Source organism: Phodopus roborovskii, unplaced genomic scaffold, assembly GCF_943737965.1.
Source record: "Phodopus roborovskii unplaced genomic scaffold, PHOROB, whole genome shotgun sequence".
Lineage (NCBI taxonomy): Eukaryota > Metazoa > Chordata > Mammalia > Rodentia > Cricetidae > Phodopus > Phodopus roborovskii.
In genome coordinates this window covers 8,365,184-8,386,518 of record NW_026126636.1, presented here as the reverse complement: position 1 = coordinate 8,386,518, position 21,335 = coordinate 8,365,184, and the positions used below count along the sequence as shown (strand labels likewise).

At 54.2% G+C, this 21,335-nt stretch overlaps 1 protein-coding gene and 1 long non-coding RNA gene across 2 annotated transcripts; one reads left to right on the top strand and one right to left on the bottom strand.

Annotated features, from left to right (window-relative positions):
- Positions 1-2,505: 2,505 nt before the first annotated feature.
- LOC127238794 (uncharacterized) lies at positions 2,506-4,272 on the top strand. The gene is made up of 3 exons (XR_007835937.1): positions 2,506-2,612; positions 2,883-2,965; positions 4,050-4,272. It is a non-coding gene; the product is annotated as an uncharacterized LOC127238794 (long non-coding RNA).
- Positions 4,273-5,393: 1,121 nt separating this feature from the next.
- LOC127238774 (hormone-sensitive lipase) lies at positions 5,394-21,142 on the bottom strand. The gene is made up of 10 exons (XM_051207488.1): positions 21,003-21,142; positions 13,727-14,262; positions 11,047-11,137; positions 10,785-10,930; positions 10,385-10,570; positions 9,983-10,274; positions 9,100-9,327; positions 8,833-9,009; positions 6,253-6,692; positions 5,394-5,918 (listed from the first exon to the last, which is right to left on the bottom strand). The coding sequence occupies exons 1-10, from the start codon at positions 21,109-21,111 to the stop codon at positions 5,706-5,708; spliced, it is 2,418 nt and encodes an 805-aa protein (XP_051063445.1). The 5' UTR covers positions 21,112-21,142; the 3' UTR covers positions 5,394-5,705.
- Between the last annotated feature and the right edge of the window lie 193 nt (positions 21,143-21,335).

Below are 21,335 nucleotides of genomic sequence, written 5' to 3'. Positions count from 1 at the left end.
TACCAGTGTGCCCAGCTTATTTACCCTTATTGATTGAGACTCAACCTTGGGAAATCCCGATTGCCTCTTTACATTCACTCAGGTTGTCAGCCTCCCCGCCCCCACAATTTTTTTTTTTTTTTTTTTTTTTTTTTTGCTGGCTGTGAAAACTGGGGGCCCCGTTTGTCAAACTCCTCTTGACCTTAGTTTTCTCATCTGTACCAGATGGCGTTGTTGAGAGCTTTGAGGCAAGAAGTTTGGTGCGAAAGGCCGGAACAGGCAGGGCACACGGTGCTTACGGCAATGATGGCAATGCCTGTGCTTGCTGCCTGTTTCTCTGGATACAAGGGACCAAAGCGCGTGCCTTGTGCAGGCTCCTCCCAGCAGACTCATCAGCGGCTGGCTAGTCACGTAATTGCACGCTGGGGTGTCTGTTTCGCCTGCATTGCGAGGATATTTCTGAAAGTGCAGGTGATTCTGTGGTTGTGGGACCGGTTTTACATTTTTATTTATTTACTTACTTATCGTTTGTTTGTGCTTAGGGTGTTAATATGTGCCCTGTGTAGTAAGCTCACTCCTGACTTGGACAGGGAGGGCTCTCATTTGGTGTGGTCTTGTCTTGTGTCTGAAGTAGCGGTCTTGAGAACACCTCAGTCCCTGGGGACTCTGGGAAGCTGAGCGCTCCCAAAATGGACTCATTTCTGCTCACTGGGGTTGGTTCCTCCAGTGGCTTGTGGACGGAAGGTGAAAGGAGATGCTCCGTAATGGCAACACACAGGCAATGGCACGGTGGGGAAGAGCTTGGAGAGATGTGGCATCCATCCGTCTGTCCATCCGTCCATTCATCCATCCACCCACCCATCTCTATGGAGTCTTTGACACACGTCTCGAGGCCTCTGACTAAGGCGCAAGTGTTCACGGACTGGAGGGAAGTCCACTAGGACTTCCTGCCCCCCAGGGAGCCCTACCTGTGTTTGTGATGTGTTATGCCAGCAGTTCTAAGTGATGGAGGAACAGAGATTGGGAGAGGGAGGGCCTGTCCCCAGTCCAAATTAAAGAGCAGAGGCTGTGAGGGAAAGGCCCCTCCCAGACTGCAGTATCCCTGTGAATCATTTTCTTATCGCCTCTTGCTGGTGTAATGACATATTTGCCTTTTCCTAATGACTATTTTTGACCCCAACTTTTGGCTCAGCACCCATAGCAAGAAGGCTTGGATGAGGCTGAAGCCACGGAGTCAGGGAGGAAAAATACCAGGAAGTCCTCATCTGTTGGCTCTGCCTCTCCGAGTCCTAGTCTCCTACAATATGTTGCTACCACCTCCCGGGGAGCCCAGGTTTCAGATCCCCTCCCCTTTTGTTTACTGTAGGTCTTTTTTTCCCTTGGCCTGCCTTATCTGTCAGTCTTGTCTCCATCTCTGTGTTTTCTTTACATCTCTGTGTGTGTCCCTGTCCTCCTCCCCCCGCCCATGCTCCCCACACACACACTAACACACACACACACACACACAAACTTATATTGATGTCTTGATTGTCCTGCCCTGGACTTCAATTTTCTCACTTGTAAAATGGGGATAATCATAATACTGACAATGTTAATGATGCTCCATTCGCTTAGAATCTTGAGAACACTGGATAATTACGTGAAATGCTTTAGGGCAGAACACCCAGGCCACAGTAAACTCAGGTCAAGAGTACTGTTATTATTGTTTTATTATTTTTATCTCTCCTTTGGTTTCTTTGTTTTCCTTTATCATCGTCTCTGTGTTATCCTTAAGGACCCTCCCATTCTGGGTCCCCTTTGCAGGAAGCTCTGCCCCTGGCTTGCTTGGGGGTGAGGCACGGCCCCAGTCCCACAAATAATCTCATAAAATCCTGAACCCAGATCTGTCATCCAGGGCAGGCAAGCCAGAGTGACTCGTATGATGCTGAGTTCAAATTCCTGGACCCCGTTCTTTTAAGTTCCTAATTCTCTGGACCCTCAGACACAAAAATCCTGACCACCAATTTCTCCCCTCCCGGCTCCTAAGTGCCCTTGCTTCCATAGGGTCAACCGGTGTGTGGCTTCTTTTACCAAAACCCAATGTTGCATGTCTGTAATCCTAAATGCTCTGGAGGCAGGGTCAAGTACCAGAGACCTCTCTGGGTAACATAGTGAGTTCAAGGTTAGTCTGTACAACTTAGAGAGATGCTGTCTTAAAATAAAGAAGGGTAAGGCTCAGTGTCCGGTAGTAGAGACCTTGTTTAGTATACAGAAAGCCTTGGGTTCAATTCCCAGTGCTGGGAAAAAGAAGAGGAAGGGGAGGGGAAAAAAAAAAGAAAGAAAGAAAGAAAAGAAATAGACAGCCTGGAAACACTCCAGGTATTGGAGGCCAAAAACTCTATTCTTGGTTATTCGGACCACACCCTCATCAGCCTGAACTCTCTCCAGAGGAGGACCTGACACTCCCTATGGGAGCTTTCATGAATGGGCAGGGCCTCAACTCTTGTCTGACAGCAATAGGCTCTGAAAGACGTCATCCTCTGCCAATTTCGGCCATCTGCCAATAGACAGGGGACCTGCCTCGTAGGGACCGGGTCGGTTAGGCTAAAGGATGATGGGGTTCCTAAGGAAACCAGCTCTTCTGGTTGGTTCAGGTAAGTCCTATCCAGAATGACCAGTACTGGGGTTCTGGACATAGCTGGCAGAGGAGGACATAAGGGAGGGAACTATTGGAGAAACTGAGTTCAGGGATGAGCAACCTTAGAAATGCACCCATCGATTCTAGCTTCCTTGCCTGTCCTGCGCATCCCTCCGTTCATCATTTCCTGCTGTCATGAATTCACTCACGGTTCACTCTCGTACTGTCATCCACCATCCACTCAACGCTCACTCACGTGCCCACTCATTACTTGGACATTTCCTAGGTTTCTGGTGTGCCAGGCCTGATGCCAGGGACTGTGGTGATCAAGATGAATCAGACCTGGGCCCTGCCCTCAAGGAAGCTCAGGTCAGAGGGGAGGCATTGATGGTTAAGGTCGTGAAGGGGTGGGGAGGCACAGGAATCTTTTTTGACGGGTTGACATGGTCAGAAAAGAATTTCCAGTGGAGCCACTGGCGCTGGTTCTTGGAAGAGCACTAGGTGGCAGCAGAGGTTGGGAGAGGGTGTCAGCCTGTGCGTGTTTAGGTGCCCAAATAGAAGACTGGGATCGACATGTGAAAAAAAAGAAGACCCATGCTGTTCCGGCAAATGCCAGGGGAGCTGTGAGGATGGAAGAGGGAAGTGAGCGCCAACCAGAGTGAGGATCTTGAACTTCGTGCGCGCGCGTAAGCGAGGAGCCATTGATGGTGTTAGTGCCAGGGATGGGTGGGCTCTGGAATTTCCATCAATAGACCACCAGGTGGCGCTCTCCAGTGCTAGGGAGAAGAGGATGGAGCCTGGATCTGGGCAGAGATGGGAGGTTAGAGGCTGAATGTGTGGTGGGTGGGCTATGACGACAAAGGGGTCCCCAAGGTGAGGCCCCGGGCTGCTGTTCATCTCGGGGACCATATTTGATGAGCCTTTCCGGGTTTTGTTGTTTTTCAGGGTCTCACTCTGGGCTACAGTTTGGGGCCAGCCTGGGCTACATAATGACCTCACTATCCACTATGTAGCCCGGGGGGCCTCAACGGATGGTAGTCCTGCTTCAGCCTCTAGGTGTGAGCCACCACACCTGGATTTCCACGGTAGGTGTTTTCCGAGACAGGGTTTCTCTGTGTAGTCCTGGAACTTGCTATGTAGACCAGGCTGGTCTCGGACTAACAGAGATCCACCTGCCTCTGCCTCCCGAGTGCTGGGATTGATGGCGTGTGCCACCCCCCCACCCCCAGGCTCCAACATCAGGTTTGGATACCTGGGTAAATTAGGGCCCTTGAGGTAGGGGATCCTCTGCTACCCTCACCTCTAAGAAACCGATTGTGCCTTTTGTGTCTGTCTCTCCCATCTTCTCTGCTCCCCACTCCATCAAGATCCTGTCAGTCACGAGCTCGTCCCTTTAGTTTCTGCAGACATGTGGTGCTCACTGGTTCAGTCCCTTTTCCTCCTCCCTTTTCAGGCCACCACATTTGGATGCCAACCTCCCATGACGCTGGACACGGTCTGTGACATCACATACTGGTTCATGGGTGAGGCCCCAGGATAGCATTTCAATCTGTCATGGACCACTCCCTCCTTCTGGAAACTTCTTTTACAGCCTCCTCTCTCCTGCCTCACTTCCTCTCCAGCTGATCCCCAGAGCATTCCAACAGTGGCCTCTCACAACCATTTCTTTATTGTGGGCCTCATGCCTCAGGACTCAGTCTATTCTGCCCCCCTCCAATCCGACCTTGTCTATTCTTTCCAGAATGACCTTAGTTTTTCTTCTTTTTTTCTGTTCCAGCTAGAGTGAGCCCCCACCCGCCTCTCCAGTCTCCCGGATGTCCCTTTAAAGTGTCTCATGGAGTAATCTCTGAGCATGCTCTACCCCCAGTCTCTTCAAGGGCACTTGAGCCGCCTCCTGGGCAGCTCGCTTGCTCGCTGTCTCATTGTCGGCTTTCGTCATGGCTAGACCTCAGAGTCATGCTTGTATCTTTTCTCTGTTATAATCCAATCCTTACCGTAACTGGCCTGCTTTTGCAGCCTTATTGCTGGCTCTGGGATGCTCCCTACCCTCATGGCCTAGCCCAGGCCTAGCCTAACTTGTCCCCCCAAGTCTGTCCTTTGCCTCTAGGGCTCCAGTGCATCCCCAAGGCCTTAGCTCTTCAGTACTCTGACCCTCATGAGGATCCAAGCTGCCCTATGGCCACAGCTCAGATTATAATCCAGGCCCCTCCCAATCCCTCACTTTACATATGCTTTTCTGCTATGGAGGAAGCCTTGGTCACTACTTACTGTCATGGTTCTCTGCCTAGCAAGTTTGTGCTCCTATTTTGTTTTTAAATTGCATGTATGTTTTGTCTGCATGTATGTCTGTGCACCATATTCACACCTGGTGGCTTTAGAGGCCCTAGGACTGGAGTTACAGCTATGAGCTTCCATGAATTGGACCTGGGTCCTCTAGAAGAGCATTTAGTGCTCTTAACCAGTGAACCAGCTCTCCAGCCCTGCACTCTTAAGGCCAAGGCCATTTCTTCTGTGAAAGCTTCTCTGACCATCATTGCACAGACTCTGAACCCAGGATCAGTAGTAGCCCTAGGGGCAGGCCTTGGGTTTAAATTGTCTCCCTAAACCCAGGGCCTCCCAGGGTCCAGGCTTCCGAGGCTTTAGATGATCTCAGGCAGGTACAACTTGCATCTTTGGTGATTATGGTGCAAAGTTCCAGTCCTGGTCCACACATCCTAGTTTCCCCTTTCGAGGCCGCTTGAACCCAGTGCTGCCACCTGCTGGGCAAATACGTTCCTTACTTTTAAAAAGGCCTAACTAATTAAATAATTTTTATTTACAAAAGACAAAATCGACTAGCCGTGGCCGGTCACAGCAGCAGTAGAAGGCAGTGGTGAAGTGAATGTCCAGCTCTCTCGATGACAGGTGTGTGCGCGTCCCCCTCCCCCAAGCTCAGCTTTCGACCCCTGCCCAGCCCCACTTACGGTCCCAAATTAAGGCACAGCCCGCCCCCTCCCGCCCAGCCCAACCTGGAGGGCCGGAGGGGCCTAGAGCGCACTCATCACGGAGGCCTGCGCGGATGGGAGCAAGAGGTCTTTTAGTGCCGCCCCCCGCCGTCCCCAGCTCTGGATCAGTTCAGCGGTGCGGCAGGAGGGGTGAGGACGAGCCGGATGCGCTGCACACACAACTCCGCGGCCTGCCGGGTCTCGCGGCTCAGCGCCGCCAGGCTCAGGAAGCCATGCGGCAGGTCCTCCACCACATTCAGCGTCACGGGCTGGCCCAGCTCGCGCAGTCTCCTCGCGAACATGACCGAGTCGTCCAGCATGGGGTCCAGAGCGCATGCCTGGATAGAGTCGGGGTCAGGGTAGGAGGGAGCGGAAAGCACGGGGACACGGATGTGGAGGTGGCCAGAGGCGGGGGGGGGGGGATAGGGAGTGGGGAGAGCGGGCGGAAGGAACAGGTGGAGGAGTGGGAAACAGGAGGAAATTAGGTGAACTGAATCCTGGATCTTTACCTAGCCTCGCCCTTATCTATTCCACACGCCCCAACCTTCTGCCCAATAAAAGTGCAAGACAATAGCCTTCCTGGTCTGGCTAGCTTCGGAGAACTTGCTAGCTCTTTTCCCCGGGCACCCATGTCCCAGCCCTCCAGTGGCAGCCTGCCAGGCGTGTTCTTACCACGAGGTGCATAGGCGGCAGGGTCTTCAGCATGCTGTCAGGGGCCAGCAGAGGGGACATGAAGGGGTTCTTGACGATGGGTGCCGAGTAGAGGGGCATGTGGAGGATACCCTGGCTTGAGCGTCTAGGGTGGAAACCGGCAGGGAAGGCAGCGCGCACGCGGGGGCCGCTGTCCATGGAGCCCACATCGTCTCTGATTTCAGCCTCATCTTGGGAACTCTCAGGACGCAGAAAAAAGTTGACATCGGAGGGCGTGGAGGGGCCAAGAGTCTCCATTGACACCGACATCTCCGGGGTGTCTGACGTCTCTGAATTGTCCTTAAGGCTCAAGTCCTTTATCGTCAGAGTCTTCAGGGTATCTGTGCCTAGCAAGCTCTCAGGCTGGGCCAGGGCTGCCTCAGACACACTCCTGCGCATCGCCTCTGTGGGGCGCAGGGCCTCTAGAGGAAGGACAAACACAGAGGCTTTCTGAGGCCAAGAGATAATAAGCCTGGCTGCCACCAGGGCGTGCAGATGGCAGATAGGGTAGGTCGGTAGGGCAGTAGTTTTTGCAGGGAGGTCCAGGACCCTAGGGTGGGGGGGGGTGGTTGTGTGTCCTAGATTGCAATCGGAAGGCTGGTAGTTTTGGAGGTGAGGCTGTGTTGTGGGGCAGGGTGTGCATGTATAGAGATTGGGTGTAAATCAGTCAACTTCTGGGAGCTTCCTTCTTTCCCTCTGTATAAATGATACACAGCTTAGCTTATAAATTATAAGAACATAAGAGCTCAGAGGGCTAAGATAGGCAGGGTTAACTATCTATCATTCCCTCCGTTGGGATCATGATGTATCAGGACTTCTTGGTGTCTCTGCTGCTGGGGATAGAGCGCGGAGCTTTGCACATGCCAGCTCCCAGCCCCTCACAGGTGGATTATAGACAGGCGATGGTATTTACCCCCTGGGCTGGTATTAAGGTTTGACTGCCCAGGCAGCATGTCCCACTGCTGTAGTTGCTTCTCGGCTTCCCAGCAGGAGGCTCCGCCAGCCTTTTATGACCGCTTAACTACAGGGCATGTATGAGCTCACACAGCTGGGCAGCTAACAGTCTCCAGGGTGAGTTACTCTCCAGGGGGCTTGCATCTGTAGCCACGTAGCTCTGTACTCCAAGATGTCCTTCATGTCTATCTCCGTTGTATCCCTTTCCACTGAGCAGCCAGGCGAGCTAATGCCCAGATGATGTTAACTTAATTGGATTCACATTGCTTATGGATTTAGGGCTTATGCTCTGTAGCTCCAGCTTGCCCAAAATGGGATCCTCCTGCCTCAAGAGTGCAGCACTACGCATGGGCCTACCTTTCAGTTCCTACAACTTGCCTGTATCAAATGCAAAATGCGGACCGATGTAATGGCTTGGGTTCTATGTGACCCAGTGTCACTGGGACAAAACTGCAGACACGGGACAGGGGACCCTAGTGCTCTAGTGTCTTCCAAGAGCACCTGTGTGCCAGGCTGATATTTGTCCATTAACCTAGCAGCCAGAGAGGCACTGATGGCATCTGAATCTGGCTGGAATGTGTGACTTCAAGGTCACCTTTTGGGGACCTTTTTCCTACAGAGAACCTCCCTTCCAGGGCTCAATGATCCCTTGCCTCAAATTCAATTTTAACTTGTGTATGTGTGTCTGCATTTACCCGAAGATTCTAACATTAGGACCTTAAAGTAAAACACACGTGAACTGAATAATTCTCTCTGTGGTGCGAGCGTGCGCATGCGTGTGTGTGTGTGTGTGTGTGTGTGTGTGTGTGTGTGTGTGTGTGTGTACCAGAGTTCACCCTCAGGTGTTATTTTTTAGGGCACTACCCACCTTGGGTTTGTCCCTCTTATTACACTTTTATTTGTCTTGTGTGTAGGTGTGCACGTGTGGAGGTGCCTTCCAACACATGAATCCTGGGGACTGAACTCAGGTCAGGCTTGGCAGCAGGCACTGAGCCATGTCACCAGCCCTCACGTTGTTTTTGGAGTCAGAGTCTTTCACTGATTCCAGAGCTCATTGCTTTTGGCCATACTTGCATCCCAGCAAGTCCCAGGGATTCGCCTGACTCCGCCCACCTGGCGCTCAGGTTACGATATGCACCACACACCTGGCTTTTACAAGGGTTTTGGGGATCCAAACTCAGGTTCTTGCCTCCTGAGCCTCTTCCCCAGCCCCCTGAAGACTGGTTTTATTGCTGTTGTTGAGACAGGGTCTCTCTATATGACCTTGGCTAGCCTGGAATGTGAAGTTGCTATGTAAATCAGGCTGGCCTCAAACTCATAGAGATCTTGTTTCTGCTTCCTAAGCTCTGGGACTAAAGATGTGAGCCAGTAAATCTGGCCATGAAAGAGTTTTTTTCCCCCCACTTTGGCAGTTCCTGGGATTGTGAGATCCCAATAAATCTGGGAATTTATAGGATCGAATCTGCTGGGTAAAACCTAGGGCTTGGCTTGTTGTAGGTCCAAGGGCAGAGCAAGCCAGGAAAGGTACCTGTAGCCCATGTGTCCCGGGGCTAATGCTGTGTTGAGGTGTCTGTCTAGGCTGTCCTGGCTGGGTGCCTTGGAACTCACCTGCTGTGGGCAGTGAGGACTTTTGGGTCTTGCGTCCGCTTAGCTCCAGGAAGGAGTTGAGCCACGAGGAGGCACCCAGGCGGAGGTCTCTGAGGAATAGGGATGTGTCCCTCTGCACCAGCCCCATCACACCCAGGGCCTTCTGGTCTGAGTCAGAGTGGTCCTCTGTCTCTGTACCTGCAGAATGCACGTGGGAGGCTGAGTTGATCTCTTCCTGGGTGCGGTTCTAACACCCAGAACTTGGGGTCAGGCACCCTGCTGCCTCACCTGAGTAGGCACTGACACACTTGGAGAGGACGCTCAGTGGCAGCAGTGGGTCTATGAGGCTCAGAAGACGAGAGGGGGAGGCAGAGGGCTGCAGGGTGGTGACTGGGTAGGCTGCCATGATGCCATCTGGCACCCTCACCCCATAGGCTGCTGCCCGAAGGGACACAGTGATGCAGAGGTTCCCACCTGCGCTGTCCCCTGCAAGGCATATCCTTTCTCCCGTTGAACCTAGTTGTGGGGAGAAGGCTCCAGTCATAGCCTGGCATGATTTGGGAGAGCTGGGCTCTCACGTGGGGTATGCAGCATCGAAGATCAAGCTATTTTAGTTACTGGCAAGAAGCAGCTTGGATTTGGACCCCATGTGGTAGGTAGTGGTCAGAGGACAGAGACAAAGTTCTAGGGAAGCTGGGGTGTCGGGGGGGGGCAGCAAGGGCAGGAGCTCAAGAGCAGTGTCCCCAAGATAGGGACATCAGAAGTTGGGACACCAAAGGTCAGGGTTCAGATTGGGTACAGCCCCTCCCTGCTCTGTGCTCTGGTGTCTGAAATGTTGGCATCCCAAGAGGGAGGTGTGAGGACCTGCCAGATAGGCGGGCGTATGCGCCGCAGACTGGCAAGGCAGGAGAGCAGGTGGGGGGCAGCTGGGGAGGAAAGGGGAGGCGGGAAGAGGAGGGACCAGACGCGAAGGCTGGAGTAGGAAGCAGGAGGCAGAGATGTCTTGGCCAAGACAGAAGGTGGGCAGTGGGGCTAGCCCACAGCAGGGGGGGAGGCTTGAGGAATTAGGGGCTTAGTGCCTCTGCAGGATGCGCCAGGGGTTGAAGGAGGGTGGCCAGGGCTAGGCATGTGGTGGTGGGAAATCTGTGAAAGCGGGGGGCCTTGGGCTCACCGAGCAGGGCACAGTGCTTGACAGCCCAGCAGTAGGCGAAAAAGCACTCCTCCAGCGCTCGGGGGAAGGGGGCCTCGGGGGCCAGGGAGTAGTCAATGGAGAAGATGGGAACCCCCAGCTCCTGAGCCCAGGTCTTGAGGTAGGGCTCATGGGATTTGGAGGTCTGTGCCACAAAGCCACCACCATGGATGTGGACTACTAGGGCCCGTGAGCGGGGTGCTTGCTGGGGCCGTGGGCGCAGCTCCAGGCGTGGGCCCTCAGATTTCACCAGGCTGTTGAGCATCTTGCTGTCCTAGAGGTGAGAAGGGAGGGTGGTCTGTCAGGGTCTCCCCCCCCCCCCCGCAGGGGGTAGGCCTGGGGTTTCAGGGTGCTGGGCTGGAGCTGCCACTCCCAGGGGCTTACCTGTCCTTCCCGCAGGTCATAGGAGATGAGCCTGGCTAGCACAGGCCCTGGGCCTGTGTGGGCCAAGGGAGGTGAAATGGTAACTGTGAGCTTGGGGTCAGAGGTCAGTGGCATCTCAAAGGCCTCGGGTGGCAGGCTGAGCAGGCGGCTTACCCTCACAGTGGTTGATGCCATGTTAGCCAGGGACTGGGGAGGGAACAGAGGGGCAGAAGGTGTGCTAAGGGCGGGCTATGGGGGTGGTGGGGGACACACCACGTTCTTCCCCTCCCCAGCCCCGTCTGTCTGTGCTATCCTCGGGCCTGGGCCCCTGTGCTGACAGACTGTGTCTCCACCGGATGTCCGGAACTCAGAATTTCCGTCTGTGAGCATGCTGGGGGTTCTCCCCTGCTCCCGAGCTCACCGACAACACCTCGATCTCAGTGATGTTCCAGAAGGCTTTCCAGAAGTGCACGTCCAGGTTCTGGATGATGCGTTCAAACTCAGCCCCACGCAACTCTGGGTCTATGGCGAATCGGCCACCAGTGAAGAGGGAACTGGCTGCCACACCTGGGGGGGGGGCGGTCAGGAGGGGTGTCAGGGAGATCTGGTGGGGACCATGGTACTCGGCTGGGTTTGGAAAGGGGGACAGGAAAGGATGCGGGTAGGGCCCAGCCCCCACTCACTGAGGCCTGTCTCATTGCGTTTGTAGTGTTCCCCGAAGGACACCAGCCCGATGGAGAGAGTCTGCAGGAACGGCCGGATGGCAGGCGTGAACTGTGAAGGGATGCCCGTGTCACCCAACCGTCCAAGACAGATGCGGGGGGGGGGGGGCACGAGATGGGACACGGAGAGGCGTAGGCACATACATTTAGCAAGCTTTTAACGAGCTCCTATGGTGTGCTGGGCATCACCCTGGGCCCCTTCATGGACTAGGTGTCTGTCCTCAAAGGGGAAGGAAAGGATGAGCAAATAAAGACATGTGCAGGGTAATGCCTCAATCAACTACCGGGCTGAAGAAAGGTGCTAGGTGGGTGGGCTGCAGTGATGACCACGGGCCAGGCTAGCCGGCCAGCGGGTGTAGGGATCTAAACGAGGACAGGGTCGTTCCCAGGAGGCTGAAGATGCATGGGAAGGAGGCATAGTGAAGGGGACATGGGACAGAGAACACAATGGTGTGCCTGGAGCAGAGTGAGCCAGGGAGGTCTAGAGGCCAACAAGGCTCTTCCAGGGTCCCAGCGGGGGGACTGGGCTTGGCTGGGAGCATCTGAGGGCTGTGAACTAGGGGGGTCAGAGCGCACAGAAACGTCCTGAAGTCGGAAACCCCTGGGGGCTGGGCACAGGGCAACTGAAAGCCAGCAATGGGGAATTGATGCATGGCAGGGAGACGAAACTTGGGGAGATCAGCTGAGGCCCAGACAAGGGATAGATGGCTGTCAGAGAAGACAGGCGAGACACATGGCAGGTGGTGGAGCGGGGACAGACGGCCAGACAGTGAGAGCAGCAGAGGAGACTCAGCTTCAGGAGGCAAGGCAAGGAGTTGGCAGAGTTCTTCTTCAATCAACTGTCCCACAGCTTGCTGGGCTTTGGAAGGAGCAGGACTGGGCAGCATCTGAGACCTGGGGCCTCTGCCTTCCCGCAAGTTGACATTTTAGAGGATGATGCAGCCTTGCACCTTCCAGAGCTTGTGTCCTCAGGAGCTGGCAGGTGGCCCAGGCTGAGCTCCTGGCCAGGAACCCAGTAGGCCAAAGAGCATAGGAGCTCCTGGCCTTTGTGGCTGGAACACTGATTCAGGCAGCCTGGAATTTCTTCCTTTCCAGTGTTGATGCCAGAACATGAAAGCAGGGACACAGATAGCTGGCTCTGTGGCCAGGTCCGTATTTGTAGGTTTAGTCGGGGTGAGGGGAAAGCCTGGAATGTTAGACAGGGGCAGGCGAGCAGAAAGAGTGGCGGGCTCATCTCTCGGAGAAGTGAGAGGAGGCGAGAGGGCGGGAAGGACTCCCGAAATCAGGGCTGACGGTTCTTGACACAGCTGGTTGGGGCTGCCTGGAGCTAGCATGGTCCCAGACAGGACCAACGTGGGCCTCCGTTCCGATTTTAGTTTTCTGTGTCCCCAGTTTTCCAGTCCCCAAGTCATCGATTTATTTATTTTTGAGACAGGGTCTTTCTACCTAGCCTTGGCTTGCCTGGGACATAGGATGTAGCTCAAGCTAGCCCATATTTGTAGGTCATCCTCCTGCCTCAGCCTCCGGAGGGTATTGGACTGCCTCACTTTCCAGGCTGACCTCTCTGAGTTGGCTGGGGTGGGCAAAAAGGCAGGAGAAGGCCGGGCCAGAACGCCTTGTTCAGGGAAGACACCGACAACATCCAGGTCTCCCTCGTCGTTAGCTCTGATGGGTGTGTTGGTCCTGTTCTGAAGGCTGTCTAGAAATGATGTGGTTTCTATAGAAACGAAGCCCAGGTACCTACCAATCTGACATCTGTGGGCTGGCACCTTCTTCCCGCCTCAGAATGGACCTCTGAGATCAATACTGACAATCCTCCTAGGGGGCTCAGATTCAGTGAACCTCGGGGGCTACAGAAGAGTGAGGGGGTTGGGGGGAACGCTCAGTGTAGCACGCACCTACCACTCGGTGAGGCTCTAGGTTCCTTCTGTAGCACCAAGAGGAGGAGCAAGAGGGAGGAGGAGGGGGAGGAGAGGGAGAAGGAGAAGAGGAGGGGGAGGAGGGGGAGGAGAGGGAGGAGGGGGAGGAGGAGGGGAGGAGAGGGAGGAGGAGAAGAGGAGGGGGAGGAAGGGGGGGAGGAGGAGAGGGAGAAGGGGGAGGAAGGGGGGGAGGAGGAGGGGGAGGAGGGGGAGGAGGAGGAGGGGGAGGAGAAGGAGGAGGAGGAAGAGGGGAGGAGGAGGAGAAGAGGAAGAGGAACAAGAGCAAACGCCCCCCCCCCACTCCTTTTGCTGAGGATTGAAGCTCTGACCTCGTGCATGTTTGACAAGTGTGTCACTGGTGAGTTGCAGCCCCAGACTTTTGAAACAGGGTCTCCCTAAGTCACCAAGGTTGGCCTTCATCTCACTCTGTAAGCTCAGCCAGGCCTTGGACTTGCAATCCTCCTGCCTCAGCTGCCTAAGTAGTGGGGGTGTAACAGGCCTGAGGTACCAGGTCCAGCTGGTGAGGAGGCTTCTGATACATGGTAGATCTAGTCGTGGGTCATGAGTTGGAGAACCCCAGAGTCCAGCCCCGAGCTCCTGCCAACTCTCCCTGCCGATCTGTGATCTGATCCCCGAATCCAGTAATTCTCATCACTGTGGTTAGGTACCATTCACCAGTGCCTTCACCATGAGTCCAGAGGGGAAGGGGGCAAGGGACTCACCTGGAAGCCCAGGCAGCGGCCGTAGAAGCAGCCTTTATGCAGCGTGACATACTCTTGCAGGAAGTCAGCGGTGAGTCCTTCATCACCCTCAAAGAAGAGCACCCCTGGTCGGTTGATAGCCAGCAGGCGCTGGGCATAATAGGCCAGGGCACGGAGCTGGGTGAGAGCAGCCAGGTAGGCCTCCAATTCTGCTAGGTTATGGCTGGCACGGAAAAAGATACTTCGGCGGTTGGAGGCCACGTAGCGGGATTTGTGTAGTAAGTGTGCTAGGCAGCAACGTGCCGTGTGCACCAAGCTACGGTATCCATTGGCTGGTGTCTCTGTGTCCAGGTCAAAATGGTGTGCCACACCCAGCAGGTGGCCTAGGGTTGGCTCCAGCCCCAGCGCCTGTTCTCGAATACCTGCAAAGACACTGGACAGCCGCCGAGCTGTCTCTCCAGGGCCCTGGCTTGAGAAGAAAGCCATGTTGTCTTCCGCGAGCGTCACCAGCGACTGTGTCATCGTGCGCAGATCCATGCTGTGTGAGAATGCCGAGGCTGTGGAAGATGGGAAGTTCTGTGGTTACCCTTGCCCTGTCTGGTCCAGGAGTCCAGGCCCTACCTCTCTTCCCTCAGGCCCAAGTATTCAAACCTAGGGCATCCTTGCTTAGATCCAGGAGTGCAAAGTGGTAGCCCCTTCCTTCCTCAGGCTCAGGTGTCTATCCCAGGGGCTTTCTATCGTCTTCTCTCTCACACCTAGGGTTTCATCTCCTTGTCTTCCGGAAGTCTGGGGCCTCACTCTCTTTCTGCCTAGCAGCTGAGGGCTGAAGCTCTCAGACTGAGCAGCCCCTTCTCTATCCCCTCCTTCCTGGATCTAGGAGTCCAGTCCCCTGAGCCCCAAGAGAACCCTGCTCACTGGTGATGCTCTCTAACCCAGAAGCCGGTCCACCCTCTTCCTTCTTCCTTCCAGGTATTCAAGGGTGAACTCTCTCTTTGTTTACTCTCTTTAGACTTGTCCTTCTTGTTCCGGGAAATCTGGATGGCCAACGGCTCCCTTTCTCAAGACCCACTCCTTCAAGCCCCATTCCAAGTTTCCTCCTCAAGGCCCTGGTGCTGCCCACAAGCCCTCCCCTTTAACAGTGGTTGGAAATGTACCCCCCCCCCCAGTCCGGCCATTACTCTCTCCTGGGACTTTCCTCCTTCACCTAGCCCTCCTTCTGAGCTCTAATTCCTCCCTGTAGAATTGGCCCCAAACTCCAACTCCTTCTTGTTCCCTGTGGATTTCCAAACTCATCATCCCTTCTCTAGACGGTTGCCTGGCTTTCAGACTTGCCCACCTGCCTAACTTGCATTGTCCTGAAACAGCAGTTCATATACCTAATACTGATCCCCAGTCACGCCCACGCTAAGGTTTGATCCCAAAGCCCCAGAATGCCTTGGTTCAGATCTCTATTACTGCCAGCATCCCCTTTTGCAGAGGGGAAGTTGAGGCTCAGTAAGAAGCCAGAGGTTTTGTGGATAATGACAGAGCCCATTTAAACCTCAATTTCTAGGTCCAGAGTTCCCACGTACGTAATGCTGCTCCTAGGATTCTCAAAGCTCACCTTCTGCTTGTCCCTCAAAACCCAGCTCTGTGCTCTGCTCAGCTCCCCACATCCAGGGTCCCCTCTGATCTCCCTGCAGAGTGCGTGTTCTCCCTAGATTTCTCTGTTACTGAGCACATCTCGGATAGGTTGCCCTTGACTCTGGTGGGGTTAGTGTTATAACCTTCCCAAGTGATCCTTTCCCTCTGGAAGCTAGGGCCCTGCCTGGCTCCTGGCTTCGCAATCCCCTGTTTCCCTAGAAGATAGCGCTTCTTCTCCCTTTCAGACCCTGGGGTTTCGGGCAGTAGCCATTTCTGTCTCTCAGCTGGCCCTGCACTCACCCCTCCCTGGCCTCCTCGGACTGGAGCTCCCCAAGCTGGCACAGCAGGTCTGTGGCTAGTGCCAGTAGCAGCCTGGGTTGATAAAGGGGGGGGAGTTTGGGACCAGCTTGGTCAGGGCGTGGCAATTTGGTTTACCTCCCATCCAGAGCCCAGAGTTCAACTCCTTACCCCTCCTGCCTGCTTGCTTCTCCAGCGCAATAGAGTCCTTATATCCTTCCTCTTCCTTAGAAGCCTCAAGCCCCAGCCCTTCTCCCCCCCCTTGCTTAGACCCAGCAGCCCATGCCCCAGGAGTCCCAGCCCCTCTCCCCCCCCCCTTGCTTAGACCCAGCAGCCCATGCCCCAGGAGTCCCAGCCTTCATCCTGAATACACTGTCCCCTCTCACCCAGCTAAGCTGCCCTCCCTCTCCCCCAAGTGGATTCAGGGAGCCAAAGGCTCAGTGATGTCAGTCCCCACCCTCTACACTGGCCCTGGCACAGATGTCCCCAGCTGTTAGGGAAAAAGAGGGGGCCAGCCCTGCTTCTTCCTCGGGGGAGGACAAAAGCTGATTAAGGGCAGTACCAAACTCAGCCAGGGGCCTGACTCTCAGGCCCTACTGGGTGTTATGCTATCCCTACACAGACATCGTCCGTGTACCTCTTAACTCCCACAGCCCACGCTGCTGTGACAGTCAACGCCACATGTTACGGGGGGGGGGGGGAACCAAGGCTCAGGTACTTTAGCTGGGTCTTTCACACGCTCCTGGCCCAGCCAGCTCTTCCTCACCATCAGCCCTCTGGAGATGCTCCCTCCCATCTCTAAAGTCCGCCCCCACTCACCCGCAAGGCTTATTTCTACCTTAGCATGGACACATTTTGCAGTCATCCCTTTATGCCCCCCTCCTCTTGGTCAGAAGCAGATTTTTATGGAGGTGCCAAGCTCATAAAATGGAGTATGACTATTTAGGAAGAACACAGGCTACAGATAAGAATCAGGCGTCAGGCGTTTGAACGGTGGCAAATGGAGGCCCTGAGGCTTCAGCAACAGTTGTTTGACTGTGGGCGACTCCTCCGTCTCTGTCCCTGGACTGTCTCCTTGATGAAGAGCTAGCACGCACTGGCCGATACGTGAAGGGCAGAGGGAGGGCCAAAGGCAATGGCCGGGAACTTGGGAGACAGCTGCACCTTCCCAGGACCAGCAAAGATAGACACGGGCCAGAGCCTCAGGGGCCAGTTAAGCTAAGTAGTAGTTATGGGGCTCTGGCCCAGGTCACCCGTTGGCTAAGTGCTGGGGTGAAGCAGTGCTGGGCCAGTCTGCCCAGAAAGGGGGGCGGATGATGGGCCACTAGTGGGTTCCATCCCCAGCCCCGGGAAGTGGTGCTTTGATCTGTGGCTCACTCAGCTCAGCCATGCTGATGTGGTGTGTTTGGCTCTTTCGCACTGCAGGCCTTGCTGCTACCCTAATACAGGGGATGACTTCCTAATCACAGTGTTTGCTTTGTCTCCCCATGAGATTCTAGGCACCCCGAGACGAAGGTGAACCTGGCTTCTTCCACTGCCCCCCGCCGCAGTCCCCCCTGCCACCAGGCACATGGGAGAACACTCTTGGAAGAACATCTGACTTGGATGAAGTAGTAGGGAAAAGGCTGGGTCCCCAAGCCCTTGTGGCTTCAGGGCCTGCTCTTTGTCCCACTCACGGTAGCTCCCCGAAGACTGGGCTGACTGGAGGCGGGGGGGGGGGTATTGAGACTGCCAGGATCCCAGGCAGAGGGCACTGGGGTGAGGGCAGACCCAGTGGGACCACGGGTGAGCATGGCAGGAATGGGGCAAAAGGTAGGGCTGAGCAGGGCATGGCAGTGGGGGAGGGGCTTCAGCCCTTTGCCCTGGGAGCCTTTCCCCTTCGGTGCCGGGAATCAAACTTGCACAAATGTTCTGCCTTTGAATCAGCTCCCAGCTCCTTCAGCCCTTTGCACAGAGAAGCCACTTGTCAGCTGTATCAGGCCTGGACTTTGGTCCCTGGGGATGTATCTGGGCAATATCCTTCCATGTTTCTTGATATGGCTGAAGGTATTTGTATCTGCATGCAAGTGTCATGACCTGTGTGTGTTTCTTGGGAGTGTATGCTTTTGTCTTGGATTTTTCAGCTCTGTATGGGGATGTGTTCATGTTTTCGTGAATTCATACACTGGGGGTGTGTGGCTCAGTACTTGCCTACCTTGCGTAAAACCCTGGATTTGGTTCCCAATATCATATACACTGAGTGTGTGGGTGCACACTTGTAATCCCAGCTCTATGGAGGTGGAGGCAAGAGGATCTGATGTTCAAAGTCATCTTGGACTACACAGTGAGTTCAAAGCCGGCCTGGGATATATATGCCTCCAAAACAAAAAAGTAAACAAGAATAAAAACAACACGAAGAATCTCTATACATGTGTGGGTGTCATGGTGTTACGGGTGTGTTGGTAATAGAACTCACTATTTGCTCAAGCAGAGACTTAAGGAGTTATCGTGCCCATTTCCCTCACCCTATCCCCATCTAAGCCATCACCAGCCCTGTCCACCTATGTCCTAGGAACCTCAGAACCTGGCATGTTCCCACGTCCCTGCTCCCCCTGCTCTATAACGCCCCTGCTTGGCTCTGTGTGTGCCTCTAATTTAAGACTGTTTCCTGCAAGGCATCCAGAGGGTTGTTTGAGAACATAAAACTCATCACTCTCTTCCAGCCCTTCCCTGCCTTCTCTCAGGATAGTCTCAATCTTGGACATGGCCTCCCTGCCTGCCCAGGCCCCTGCCAACAGCCTCTCTCCCACCAGGAGCTGTCTCCGTATTATCACATGCTGCTCCTTCCAGCATCAAGGTTTTTGTGTGCATTTGTTTTTCGAGAAAGGGTTTCTCTGTGTAGTCCTGGCTGTCCTGGAACTTGCTTTGTAGACCAGGCTGGCCTTGAACTCACAAAGATCCCCTTGCCTCTGCCTTCCGAGTGCTGGGATTACAGGCGTGTGCCACTGCCTCCAGCTAGCATCAGGGTTTTTGTTCACGCTGCTTTCTGTTTTCCCTACCTCCCTTGTTTAGTAGTTAATGCCTGGCCGTCCACGAGTCTGATGTCACCTCCTTGGAAAGCTTTCCGTGATCATTTTCTCAGGATTTTGAAGACAGGATACATATTCTTATGTATCCCAGGCTGGTCTCAGACTGACTGCGGTCAAGGATGACCTTAAACTTCTTTCTGATCCTCCTGCCTCCACCAATCTACTTCTGAGTCATGGGTGTATGCCACCATGCCTAATTGACGTGGTTCTGGAGACAGACCCTAGGACTTTGTGCATGCTGGACAAGTAGTAACTCAGCTACATCCCCAGCTCTGAGATTTTTCCTCTTACTGTATTTATCTCATTGGCTTGTTTACGATAGACTTTTTAAAATGGGTGGGTGGGAGAGGTTGAGAGAGTCTCACTCTACTGTAGGAGTCTGGACTGGCTTGCAACGTACTAGTCCAGGCTTGCCTTCAACTAATGGTGATCCTCCTGACTCAGGTGTCCCAAGTATTGAGATCAGAGTTGTGTGCCACACGCTTGGCAATGACAATGGTCTTATTATCTGTGTCCCCAGCTCTACTGAGTCTGTCCTGCTAGTCACAGAAAGCCTAGGTGTTGAGTGAATGCCTGGAGATTAAATCTTAGTGACTAGAGTCACTTAGATCCAGAATTAAGGTTGGGGCATACAGCAGTTTTTAATGCACACACTGCCTGCCCTGACAAGGCTGACGGTGTCTCTCTGCCTTCAGAGAGGTAAGGAAGCCCAGCTGGCTGAGTGCCCCTGTGTGTCGTCATTTGGGAAATGGACTGATGATAATGACAGCAGTCTCATCCAGTTACTGGCAAGATCACATGGATAAAAGACTGCTCCAGCCAGTCAGGATACCCTTGGGGCAGGGGTGGGAGAAGATTCACAGGTCTGAGGCCTGGCACCAGGAAGGGCCTCAGGAAATGACCAGCAATTCGTGCCTTTGTGAGTAGGCCTGACTGGGCCCTGTGCAAGCAGCCTTACTCAAGCAGATTCCTTCTGACTCTTCAGACACCAGGGCAGCCTGGCTGTTAATAGCCCCATGTCATGCTTCACACATTCCTTCACTTATCAATCTAATAAATATTTGAATGTCCGTGTGTCTGGCATTCTAGGTAAACAAGGCAGACACAGGAGCTCAGTGTTTAGTAGAGACAGACAGTATACCCATACCAAACTCTCCTGGCTTATTGTGTGCTGAGGGGAGAGAGCATAGCACTTGGGAGAAACATGTCTAAGACACAGGTCCAAAACTGTATCTTAGTTGTGGGACAGGAAAACTCTTCTGTCTCCAGCTTGAGCTGTCTGGGCCAGTATATGCACTCTAGGGTTGATTGTAATGTACCATTGCATTGTCTACCAAAGGAGGTAGAGGGAATGATGAATTTGGGGTCACTGGGGCTGGGGAGCCATGCCAGTTTTTTTTTTTTTTTTTTCTGCCTGCATAGGGACCTCTCACTGGGTCTGACAAAGACTCATGGGCTGCAGGTGGAGCTGCATGGTGGCGTACTTGCCAGCATTCACCAGGCCCCAGGTTTGGCTATCAGCAGCACCACAAAATAGACAAGACTCATTCATAACTGAGCCAGGACTTAATGCCTGCTCTGAGTCTTTCAACATCTTTGGTTGGTCTGCCACTGTTTCTGCAGCCTTCTAGGTCCAGGGAAGCCAGACAATAGCATAGCCCTCCCCTCTCCCTTAGGAACGTGTGGAGGTGCAAAGCTTAAAAGCTCTGTTTTGGAAGTCGTGAGAATCGGGAGCTTCGCCCAGTGTTACTGGGCTGACGAAGGTCGATTGCCATTGAGCAAATGGATGGATTGATTGCTCGTGGCAGAAGGGGTTGTGAGGAGCTTTTTCCAGTTACTGGTACCCTTCCCACCTACCTTTCACACGCCTATACTTGTTTTTCTTTCGGCAAAACCGGCTAAAATACTTTCCCATTATCCTCTTAAGAGTGCAGAAGACATGAAAATCGACGTTTGACTCATTTCCCAGGCTGAGAACACTAAGGGCGCAACTGTTGCTCCTGGTCACACAGAGAATAACGAACCCGACCGCGAACCCTATCTATTCCGAAAGACTCTCATTCCGGACACTTCTCCCAGGATCTCACTGGGACAGCCGGTAGTCCTTACGCCTGGTGGGACATTCTACTCTCACATTACCCCTTCTAGTAATGGATGGTCTCTACTCCCCCCTCGCGCAGGACGGCAATGGGTCGGTCCACGGATCGCCCTCCTCCCCTAACCCCCCGTTGTGGAAATGGGTCAGTCCACCCCGTCCCCCAGTACCCCGCAGGACGTGCGGACTTTCTTCCGAGCTGCTACCGGCTCACCTTTGACCTTGCCTTTCCGCCACCGCCTGCGACTGCGGTTCTTCGACCCTTCTTTGGCCTGCTTGGAGGCCTGTACCCCCGCGGTCCGCGATTCCACCGCTGGCTCCATCAATTTTTTTCCAGTCCCGGCGCGGGCGCAGTTCCAGCAGTCGAGGCTTGTCAATCCTCGGCCCGCCCCCACACACCATCCATTCCTGGGCTGGCTCTCCGCTAGGCCCGCCCATTCGCTCAGGTTAAAGGAACCGCAGCCAACCACGGCAACGACAACAAGATGCAACCCCGGAGGCGGCGAAAAGTTTGCACGGGGCAGGAACAGTGAGGAGGGGCGCCAGA